General features: G+C 45.8%; 1 protein-coding gene across 1 annotated transcript in view; it reads right to left on the bottom strand.

Moving 5' to 3' along the window:
- MYZAP (myocardial zonula adherens protein) overlaps nt 1-10,130 on the bottom strand; it is an 85,061-nt gene extending 74,931 nt beyond the window's left edge. The window contains exons 1-2 of the mRNA XM_059714731.1: nt 9,969-10,130; nt 1,844-1,933 (exon numbers count right to left, since the gene is read on the bottom strand). Of these exons, the coding sequence (XP_059570714.1) occupies nt 1,844-1,933; nt 9,969-10,064 (186 nt within the window). The 5' untranslated portion in view covers nt 10,065-10,130. The remainder of the gene's footprint in view (nt 1-1,843; nt 1,934-9,968) is intronic.
- Nucleotides 10,131-12,156: the final 2,026 nt, after the last annotated feature.

Below are 12,156 nucleotides of genomic sequence, written 5' to 3'. Positions count from 1 at the left end.
TCTGCTCGACCACCGAACTCTTATGCAGACCGACCTACGACCTTTAAGCTGTAACTAACCAAGTATCTTTGACCTCCGTCTTTTACCACCTTGACGGCGTGAGTAAATAATCTTGCTTTGCAACCGATAAGCATCCGCCTAATTAATTCCACTCCAAGCATCACAAGTACCCACCCGACGGCCTTCTAAGGCGACGGACCCTTAACTGCCCGGGTGGGAGTCAGGGAGAGCTGCTGGCCGGCTGCCCTGGGTCCCGACAATAAGGAGGAAATCTACCCTGCCTTCTGCCCATAAAATTTCTTGCCTCGACTTGTGTTAGAAGAAAAAACATCCAATTTCCTTCCTCTAAACCCAGGAGTTTGAGGTAAAAAGGGCTCAGTAGTAGCAAGAACTACTGCAGCCCTAGTGATTTACATTTTTTTCATCATTCTTTCCTGCACAGTACAGGATGAATGAGCTCTCAAGTCAATATCTATCCTCCTCAAAAACAAACTAAAACTATGCGTATTGTGGGTGTACCTTACTTTCATTACTTTAATCTGGTCCAAATACTTTCAGCTATTAGATATACCCTGGGAACTGATTTAAAGTGACCAAGTCTTCTACAAGCTACAACTAAACATTTCTGGAAGACTATACTTGTCGTTCATGTTAGGTCTGATTCTAACTGATCCCATAGTCCCTTTACGCCAATCTGGCAGCATAATTTACATACTTTAAGGTCCTTTTACACTGCTAGAATAGTACAGAGGCACTTTGGTGGAGATGGGAATCCAGCCCTTTAACTTTGCGAAATGGGGATTTGATAAAGCACATAATTTAGACAATTAAAATAAAATAACTTTGGATATGTGGAAAACATTCGTCTCTTATTGGTTCCTTTGGTTTAAGAGATAGTAGGAAGGAGTTGCTGTTCTGATGCAATCCTATTGCTACATAACAGTTCAGGTTTCATCCTGGTACACTCAGCCATTTTTTGATGAGTTTGGTTTATTAAAACACACATATGGTTAAGTGTCAGAAAGGACCCATCGGCAGACAAGGTTCCTTGGGTGAATCTGATCCAAATAAATTTTTTTTTAAAAATTTAAAAATTCATCGGCATTTTTAAATCTTTTCAGACAAGTTGAAAATATTTTAGTGCAATGAAAAGCATTTAGGAGCTCAGTCCTTCATCCCTGAAGTCACAAAAATGTTTGGTTCTGTGCAAAGAGAACTAGGACCCTTGCCCTGCCCTACCACCATTTTATTTCCAGAGAAACCTTGATTTTCTTTTTTCATATTTTCCCCATAAGCAGCAAGTTTTCCTCTACTGTGTAATACAGTGAACAACTTAACACTTTACAATGTTTTCTCTTTACCCCAAGTCATAGGCCGGCCAGCTCTTGTACATATTTTTAAGGTTCAAATCTTGTCCATCTGTTTGAGACTTCACAACTGCACACATGTTGATGCGACTCTTCATGTGCTTAAGTTCTGGCAGTAGCCAGCTCTGAGGTTATAAACACAGAGCCCTGTTTGACGTACATATGGGGCCCTGTGGGGCCTCTGGCTACTGCTGCAACTAATACTAAAAACAAACAAACACAAACTCATAATACCTCACCTGCCCATCACCTACAGTTCCTGGGCTGCAAACATACTCCCACCCTTCTTCCTCCATGCTCAACTTTGTCGTCACCAACTTCAGTGCCAAAATTGAATGGTCAGTTTTCTGGTTTAAATTATAAGCCTCCTATAATTCACATCAATTTAAATTCTCCTTCTTTAGAGGGGTGAAATACATCCGCAACATTTACCACTTGTTAAGTTTACATGTAAGGACTAAATATAATGCACTTACTTTTTTTGTATTTGAAGTTTTCTTTGCACCTTGATCAGAAAGTGAGCCTTCATCAGGTGGCAGAGTCAAGCGCAATCTACACACACTGCCCTAGAATAGAAAAAAAGCTTGCTTTTATTTTGAGTAACGTTAAGGAAGGTCATTTTAATAATCTGCTCTATAAAACAGGCGCTAGCATCTGAGTTTTCATCCATCTCAAACAATGGGAAAATTATTTTCTAATGGCTGGGTTCTTTAGCCGACACACAAGTCAAGGACAATATTAAATATATGAAATACATTATTTGAAATTTTGGGTCTGTTCTTATAAAGAGCAATCGTGAAAATAGTTTTCTTAACTTTCAACTACGTTTGCAGAGTTGGTACAAATTTGATCTTTAAAATGGGAGTCAACATAGAGAATATCAAATACATTCTCAAATGGACCCTGCTTTTTGTGTCCAGTCCATATCAATGCAGATCATTAGCAGCTGTAAGAAGACAACAGAAAATACGGCGAGTGAAGCTGATGGGGGAGACTTTGCCCTGGGTCCTCACTGAAAACCTGTTGCCCCTGGGTAATCCCACACTGTAGCAGGTAACACTGCCTGGCCTCCCACCCTTTTTCCCCCTGCGCTCGAGCACAACCTCTTCCCCACCTCCCCTCTGTGGCCATGATGCAGCAAGAACTAGCTATACTTCTGGAACAATGGTTCTCCAACAGGGTGCCACCAAATTCAGAAAAGTTATGGAGGGTTGAGAACCACTTTTATAAACTACCTCATTTCAGAGATGCATGAGCAGGCTACAGCCTTCTTCATCAGATGTCACCTAAACAGGCTGTAGCCTATGAAAGCTCATGCATCTCTGAACAATTTAGTCTATAAGGTGCCAGCATGTCCTGCCCTCTGCCAAGTAAATATTTGTTAGGGGCAAAAGCCTTGCTGAGATGAGGGAAGCAATGAAAATTAAACAGGTAAGGAAAAAAAAAAGGATAATGAGATAAATATAGCATTAATCAGACTGTGGGCTGATGAACTCTGAAGTCAAGGGGTGTGTTAGCCTTGTGTGTAGTTATTAACTTGTAAACAGGAAAAGCCTCCTTCTCCATTATAATAGGCAAAAGGAAGCATCTGGAATTCTTCTCTCATGTAAATTACAGACAGCACCTAATCACTGTTGAGTCAGTATACAGTCAAGTTTGAATTCATCATTAAAAAAAAATATATTACTGGTTATAGTAAATTCTACTGGAAATTTTGAAATTAAAACCTGTTTCCCTACTAAATTTTACTTCCTATAATCACAGTCACTTATTACAGAATAAGATTTGATAACAAAGGCTAGTTAATGTATTTTGGCATTAACCAAAATACAGGCTTGGCAACTATAGCTCAAGAAAAAAGTATACTGAACTCCAGCCTCATTAGCTTTCATAGCTTTTCTTTGTACTATTTGTGTGGATTATAGTGGCTCAGTTTTCTAATGGGCTAGGACTCCCACTGTGCTAATCACAGCTATAAACACAGAACAAGAAGATAGTCCCTATCCCATACAGCTAACAATCTGAGACCAGAGATGGATACAGATGGGTTGCCTGTACTGATCACAATAGCAGTGTTTTCAGCGTACTTTGGCCCAACCACCACTGAGTTTTTTTGTAGGCATCATAACAAAGGAAATTTTAATGACGGGATAATAGGGGGATAATAACATAAGTAGCCTTGTGGATATTTTAAAAGGTTCTTCCATGCATGTAGGACAGCCGAAAAAGCACAAAAGTGCATTTTTTTTTTTTAAATGAAATGTTGAGGAAGGCATCATGCAAGTGGAAGTCGCATCTTGATAGTGAATGAAAGGCAAGTTTTGAAAGCAGACAAGTTAGCTTACATTTGATGACACAGAAAAGCATGAACCACTGATGGGATGGAAAGAGGGGTGACACAAAGTAACGGGCTAAGAGAATAATCTCTGCACCATAATTCTGAATAGGTAAGAGGGCATTTATCAAGGCCAGAGAAAAGGACATTATAGTAGTCAAGATGTAAGATGGGATCCTTGGCATAAGTGTTAGCTGTCTGCATGCATGCATAAAAAGGCTATAATCTAAAGATGTTCTGCTGCAAGAATTTGTAACATTTGGGTATTGCCTGGATGTAGAGAGGTCCAAGTCAAAGATAACAGCCAGGTTATAGGCCTGTGCGACAGGCAGCTTGGTGCTGCTGTTGACAGTAACCGGAATAAGGATGTAGCTAGGAGCAGTTAAAAGAGAAAAGCTTGAAGATGCTCTGTTCTAGCCGTGTTGATCTTGGGCTGACAGATACACATCTATAGGGAGATGTCAGAGTGACCAGTCCAGTTTTCATTGTGCATTTCCTGAGAGCAGATACCACAAGTTGAATTGTTAGCGCTCTGTATTTAAACAGTGAGGCTTCAAGAGACTGAGGCCCTCTTATGAAAGGCACTGTACACCTACATAGTAAGAAACAGTTCTTGTGGCAAAGAGCTTGTGATTGAAATAGAGGAGACAAAACGGGGAAAGAAAAGGAGCCTTAATCCCATTTCATCGATTAGGAAATAGCTTTTCTAATGTCTTATTAGAAGGACCGTTTAGCTTGATTTTTGTTAAACAGTTTAGGGCCTACAAGTGTACAAACTCTTAGGTATATGATGACAGTAGTCCCAACAAATCTAGTGGAATTTTTGGGGTCATAACAGCCTTAATGTGCTTGTAGCTGTGGAAGGGTTAACACAGTAGGCATTGCTGGCTCTGGCTGAGCATCTCAGCCTCCATTCCAAGGCTCACACTCCAGCCAAGTGAAACTGCCCCCTGCGCCTCTGCTTCCAGGAGGAGATGCACCAGGCAGACTGGGAAGGGCTGCAGCATGAGGGACACCTCCTGCAACTGCTTCTCAGTCTTCCCAACATATCCCCTCCTGGAAGCTGAGGCACAACAGACAAATCTACCAGGCCACAGTAGAAATGCTGGTGACACAACACCCTTGAAAAGGCCTCATGGCACCCCAGTTGAGAACCACTGGTCTATAAGGCACCATGCTGCCCTGTTTTACCTACTTTTAGATCAACATGTCTAACTACCTCTCACAAGCATTTGTTTGCAAGTGTGAACCGGAAAGGAGCAGTGGATGTTTTTCCGGTATAAGCAAACAAAAGACACAGACAGGGGGAGGTAGTTAGTTAATTACCTGGCAGGGGAAACACCATGTATCTGGGTCCATGTAGACATAAACTAAAAATTATGTCAGCTTCTATAAAGACAAAAGCCTTGCTGGACTCTGGGAAAGGAAGTGTATTTAGGGGATTGTACTGGGAGGCAATACAAGAAGCCAAATCTCACTCCCAACAGAAGCAGAATTCAACCAAAACTGATCTGCATCAAAGGAGCATTCAACTTTTTTTTTGAAACACAATCACTCTTCCTGGATTAGACTGCCACTGTTTCTTTTATTTTAAGTGTTCTCCTTGCTCTTTGGCAAGAGAATGAGACAGTCTTCAAAGACAGAATAAGAGCTATTCAGCAGAAAAGCCCAGTGTAGAGCAGGGGTCAAAGTATTGCCTGGGGGTTGTAGGCTTATGGCTGCCCACATCAAAACCAGAGCTAAGCAATGAGGAGCTACACAAGGGCTGAGCAATACCCACCGCTGCACCTTTCCTGCCATTGCTTCTTTCCCACTTCCCTTAGCCTTCCTCCCAGCTGGGGTATGGGCACATCCTGCCAGCTGTTGGGGAGCTGTGCTAAGGTTAAGCAGCTGGAAACTGCATCCACACCGCAGCTGCTTCTCCCTCCTTCCTCCCCCCCTCCCCTACCCCAAGCTGCAGTGCAGCCTACACACAGCTTTCAGCTCCCTGGCCCTGGTGCAGATCCCTATCTGCTGGAAGCTGCACCCGTGCCCCAGCCAGGAGCAAGGGGCTGAGAGAAGCAGCAGTGACGCAGATGCAACGAGGCACATGCACCTCCCAACTGCCTGGTCCTAGAGTGGGCACAGGGAAACCCCCCCCCCACCCGCCATTGATACACCATGGAAACCACCTTGCTCTGTTGGACAGGAGCCAGGGTGTTTCAGCCTATGGCTTGAAAAGGCTGCCAGCCTAGCATAGAGGGGCTACAACAATCATATTTACACATGCACAGGACTATTATTATTATTTGTCAATAATCATACTGTAATTATACAAATCATTTGCATCTGTATGCCAATCAGTGAATTGCAACCATCTGAGAGAAACAAGCATTCATATACAATGTGGTTACTGTGGAAAAACCAAACAATCATGGTGCACACACAACCAGAGTTCAGGAAACTAAAAAACTGGTGGGGAATTCTAAATCCAGGTTAAATGATTGTGTAGCCTCTCTACCCTGAGTGGCTAAGATTAACATATTTAGTATTATCATGCTGAGATTTTATTTGTTCCTCCTTTTTTCTTGTTTTGTTTTGTAATTAAAAAAAAAAAAAGAATGTGAAGCAGCACCCTTCTTGCAGATTTCCTTCTCTACTTTCTGCCCAACCCACCTTTTTTGACACACAGAACGAAGCTCCTATTTCCTTAGGCACGTTTGCAGCACAGTGCTGGTAGCTGCATAGCAAAACAAACTTTACTGTTTCAGTTCGCAGCTTGTAAGGCTGATAGAATAGTAAAGGCTGGATAGTTTTAGATTTCAAGTCTGATGAGAAGACTGGATCCTATCAAATTCTTTAACGCCGTTAGGGCTCTACAGACTAAGGCAAAACCAACTGACATGGCTGCACTTCTAAAATATCAATAGCCCCAATTAAATTAGCACCTACAGTGCCAATCCCACCAGGCCTGTGCATCCAAAGGAGAAGTGCACATTTACAAACAGAGCCAGTTGCTCAGCCTTCTAGGGAATTCCCATTCTAAGGGTATGTCTCTCATAGGGCCTTCAAAGAAGCAGGTACTAATAGTCCTATAGGACAAACATGGACTCCCATAGTCTAACTTCCTTTGAGGTACTAGCCTCTAATGATGCAAAGCATAGCACCAATTCTCCCCTTTTACTTAGTATTTCCTCAGCTACACTAGTAGTAACAGCAACAGGAGTATAAATGGTCATTCACTCAGTCCCGCTACTTCTGAAGTGAAGTATTCCATGCTGAAACAGGATTACAGGCATAATCCTTTGCTACTTTTTGGGATCGATTTAGAGAGCGAAGGGAAGAACAAGCAACACCAGTTTCCCTTGGTCTTCAGAAGCAATAATGTGCTGCTGCTAGGGAAGCATCACTTTGCATAATTTGTCAATTTTATTGGCCAACCTTCGGACTGTGGAGATCTAGACCTCAGCTGCAGAGGGGGTTGCAGCAACTGCAAAAAGGGAATCTCAAACACAAAGAGGGAGGGGGGGTGGGGGAGATGCACCTAAGTATTGATTAATGGTAAGAGAATATGACAGCAGAGGATAGAGAGACAAACAATTGCCTGGTGTGGAAGAAGGGCTAACTACTCATTGGGGAGAGGGAAAGATCATTCCTTGAAGTTACAAGAGGAAGAGATTCATTTTAGGGTTTTTTTTCCCCCCAACCACAGCTGCCAGTGGGAGGTAGTTAACTGAGTAGAAATCCAAGTGTCCTTCTAATCTCTCTTCATGTCATCAACATCATATTAAAATACAACCGACTTATCCTGCTGTTAGTGAAGTCCTGATAGATCTAAGAGTACTTTGGTTAAAAAAAAAAAGCAGGAGGGAATGTACTATAATGAAATAAACTTTTAAACTTTGCATTTGCAGTAGCTGTGGCTTTACCAAGTTACTTGCACAAGGAAGACTCTTCCAGTTTGGCCAATGTTTCCTATTGGCTCCATGAAAGTTACCAACCCACAAACAGTATTTCCAAAGCTGTATTTGGCATCATTTATAACACAGATGCATAAAGTAGACAGCAAAGTTTGCCAAATGCAATGAAAATGAACAGATGGAGACATGCTTACAGCTGGCTTCTAAGACACTAACAGTGTAGCACAGGTTGTTGCAGTGCAACATTCTTTATTTCCCTACTTTTTAAAAGCAGATTTTTAGATTGCCTTAAAATAGTATGAGTAATTCTTACAAAGAAAAGCACCCATCTGGAATGAGTAGGGTCAGAAAGAAGGGCCAGAGCCTCAAACCATGAATGATTACTGTGACAATAATCCTTCAGCCTTTTTTCACAAAAGAAAGATGGGGGGGGGGGGAAGCAAGCAAGTAATAAAACATATCCAATACCAGCAATAAGGCTAGAAGAACAAAATATTTTTGTTAGGAAAAATAAGTCATTTTTCTACTGATGAAATCCCATTTCAAGAAGTCTATGTTGCTCCTGGGTCACAGGCAGTAGGAGCAATCAACTGCATCCTCATTGATTTTAGTGGGAACAGGACTGGACTGAAAAACACCCAGCTCACTCTGTTGTTTCAATAAATACTGAACGATACTTCAGATATTTAAATGGTTTGGGGATCAGGCTGTTAATTGGGTAATTCTATGCTGCTTGTGGTCTATTTGAGATTTTTGCTCAGTGACTGAATTTTCAAAAGGAAAAAAAAAAGCAAACCTACACAACACAACAACACACTGTGTCTAAGCACCAGAAAATGATAACTTCCAAGGTGAGACAAAAGCAGCAGTATCCAATTTCAGGCAGAGCAAAAAGATTAATCTGGTGAGTATGAGACTACTGGCAGATAGTCCATGAAAGAAAATGTAATTAGAACCAGCACTAGATTCATCTTAAAGATAACATGATTAATGGACACTTTTTCTGTGATCCTTGGTAGATGGGAATGTGACACATCTTTTGTTGGACCAATTTGTCATTTTAACTATTTTCAGCTAGGCTTAAGCACTCATATTTCACTACAAAAGAGAAAAGCACCACATGAAGAAAAGTTTTACTTGCAAATTAGGTCTGTTGTTTCCAAGAGAAAAGTTTATTAGAACCTGAGCTATAATCAGGCTACACAGTTTCACATCATCCCTGGAAGGCATGCTAAGGAGATAAAGTTAAAACAAAAAATATATATATTCTAAAGTAAGTTAATAAAATATTTTCAAGAAACGTATTAAAAAGAGTACAACTAATGAGAATGGGAAAGGCAGGAATTTTTAGAGAACATAATCACTACAGTTTTCCTAGATTTTCCATTCTAATTAAAATACCTCACTTGTGAGTCTAGACTCCTGAGTTCTTAAACACATAAATTAGCATATGACGGGATATGACTTTAGTAAAGTAATTGCAGCTGTGTCACTGGTTTTAATATCTGAAACAGGTGTAAACCCACACTTCTCACCAGTTTACTCTGATGATCCTAGATCCTTGTTGCCTTAGAGCGCTAATTATTCACTACTCTGATAACAATACAATCCTCCAATACTACTGCTTTGTAAAGACAAGCCTCTCACGTGATCCCTGCTGATGCATTAGCACAGCAGCACGCCAAGAATGCGCCCCTCGCTGATAACTAAGCTATGTTGTCTCCTTGATGAAAAGTTATTTTAAGTAGCGTAGCAGTCAGGACATTCCTCTCGTATCTGTGCAAGGACACTTCAGAAGCGCTGCCAGCCTGATTCATACGTGGATGGCTGCAAGGCATCGGCTCTTCCTTGCCAAAGGCTTCAAAACCTCCCCATTTAAATGGAGGCCTGTTCCATTAAAAGGCGCTGTTTCCAAACAAACACCTACTCTCTGCAGCGAAGAAAGCCTCCTTTCGGCATCTTAAACCCAGTCCCCGTCCGAGCGGGAAAGTCCTTAAAAGTCCATCATAGAGCCCGCCCCCGCCCCACTCCCGTCCTGCCCGCGGGGCTGCAGCTCTAAACACGGGGGGGCGAGGCCAAGTGCCTCCTGGCGGCGGCCCCCGGCGCTTAGCCCCCAGCCCAGGCCGCTCCGGGAGGACGAGCTGCGGTCCGCGGGGACCGGGGCCAGCTCCGGCGGGGGAATTGCCGCGGGCCGCCCCCAGGAGGCAAACGCAGATATAAGTCGTTACAAACTGGAGTCCGAGGCGGCTCTTCGCAGCCGCCGGAGCCGCGACACGGCGGGGCTCCCAGGAGACGCGGGGACTGCCCCGCTCGGCTCCCCCGGGGGCCGGGCGCTTCGTGGCCCCGCGGCCCCCTGCCCCGACTCACCCGCCGCTGGCCGGGCCCGGGGCCGCTGCCGGCGGGGGCCGGGCGCGGCGCCGTGGCGGTGGCGGTGAGGCTGAACCCGGAGCTGTAGCGCAGCATCCTGCCGCCGGCCCCGCTCCCGCTTCTGCTCCCGCTCCGCGCCTGGCTGCGGCGTCGCGCAGTCCCCGCCCCGGCCTGGGCCAGGTGCCGCCTGGCTGGGCTGGGGCGGTGCCCGTGCCCTGTCCCTGTCCCTGCCCCGGGCCGGGCCGGGCCGGGGGTGTGCGTTCGCGGGGCGGGGCGCGGCGGGACGGGACGGGACGGGACGGGACGGGCGGGGCGCGCAAGTGGCGCAGGTGCGCGGGCAAGTGCAGCGCCCGGGGGCCCAAGTGCGGGTCTCGCCCGTAACGTGCGCGCACATCCGCGGGCTGCGGCGCCCCCGGACGGGGCCCCGAGCACAGAGTGGCCGGGGCAGGCTGCTGTCATCCCAGCCGAGGAGTTAATTTTTCAAAGCTCGTCAAAAGCGAAGTTGCTGGGTGCTCTGCCGTCTCCCTGTCCCCTTCTGCCCTCCGTCTTCTCTCGGGACACGGAGCCGTCAGAGAAGCGTCTCTCGCACGTCGGCCGGGCCGGGACCTGGCTGGCAGTGCTGCTGTGCCTGTTGCAAGGGGCCCGATGCCGCTGAGGCATCCCAGGGGTGCGCCGAAACCCACCTGCCAGATCTGGTTCCTAGAGAACTCTGAGACGGGCCCAGTTCAGTGGTTCGGAGCTGGGTGTCCAGTCGGCCTGTGCCAGGTGGCAGCTATTCGATCCGGCTTTGGATCCAGCCGCTTCGGATGGCAGCGATCGGATCAGTTTGCTGCTTCGATGCAGCTGAAGCAGCTCCAGGCTATAATGGAGGATCAATGAAATATCTATAACTTTGTTGTTTTAGCTCACATTTGGGTGTAACTTGCAGGGGTGGTAGCCTCCGCTGAGAGCATGAAGCCTGCCAAGTTTCAAGATCGGTGCAGGGGCTCAGGGGGAACTGCATCCCAAGTTCTTGAAAGCAAAACTCCTGTCACGCCTATGTGTTACACCACAGGGAGGTGAAAACTGCAGGGGTGGTAGCCCCTGGTGAGGCCACAAAGCCTGCCAAGTTTCAAGAAGATCGGCAGGGGTTTGGGGGGAACTGCCCCTCAAGCTGCTGACAGTCAAAGCTCGGGATGTGGGTGGGTGACACTGTGTGTGTGTGTTCAGGTGCGCCCTTCCTGGCGCTGGGGCCTCTGCACAACATGGCAGTGTGCCCCAGTGAGTCCGCCTCCTCCCCTACAGCCTCATGCCTGGTCCTCCACTTTACATGACAACAGGTACAATAACTTAGCTGTCTCAACACCAGTAGCATCAGCAGCTGCATCAAAGGTACCCACACAGAACTGTCACCGAGCCTGTCATTTTATAAAGGAATTGACAGCAAGAAGTGAAGATGTGCTGTGCTGGACATATGATGTTACTCATGGTGTGTGATGGCTTATCTTGTGTTTTTATGTCTATATGTGTATTATGGGGAGAAAAAAAGGAGTACTTAAAAAAAATGTATCTTTGGAAGCTTTAGGGTTGAAAACCCCTTTGTCTGGCTGAGGCAGTACCTGCAGTTGGTCCTGGATGGAAGGAATAGTAAAGAAGCCAGAGGCTGGCTTGGCCCGCAACGCAGGCAAGAAAGCCAGTTAGTGAAAATGGAAATGGAGGCATCAGGGGGTGAGGGACAGGCTGGGGTGGGGGTAGGGGGGAAAGAGGAATGTAGCAGCACAGGTAACAGTGCAGAGGTGCCTGGGGTGTCAGATGTCCGGCAGGTCACAGCGTGCCAGAATTCCACTGTGTATACTGAGTTCATGAGTTTCTACCTACTACCTAGGAGGCTGATGAAGTTCATAGGCCCAGCACTTCATAGGCCCAGTGGCCCATAGCCTCCCACCCAGCGCCATTTCCATTTTCACTGACTGGCTTTCTTGCCTGCATTGTGGGCCAGGCCAGCCTCTGGCTTCTTTACTATTCCTTCCATCCAGGACCAACTGCAGGTACTTCCTCAGCCTGACAAAGGGGTTTTCAACCCTAAAGCTAGCATCCCAGAAAGCTAAGCTGAGCTCACCAGGAGCCTCACAACTGCACTGCAACCAGCAAGCGTCGGGCCTGTCAAAGATGTGACAGGTCTGGGTGTTCCCCAGCCAGGACTGTGTGT

The sequence above is a fragment of the Alligator mississippiensis genome, chromosome 11 (assembly GCF_030867095.1).
Source record: "Alligator mississippiensis isolate rAllMis1 chromosome 11, rAllMis1, whole genome shotgun sequence".
In the NCBI taxonomy this organism is placed as follows: domain Eukaryota; kingdom Metazoa; phylum Chordata; order Crocodylia; family Alligatoridae; genus Alligator; species Alligator mississippiensis.
This window is presented reverse-complemented; position numbering and strand designations above follow the sequence as displayed.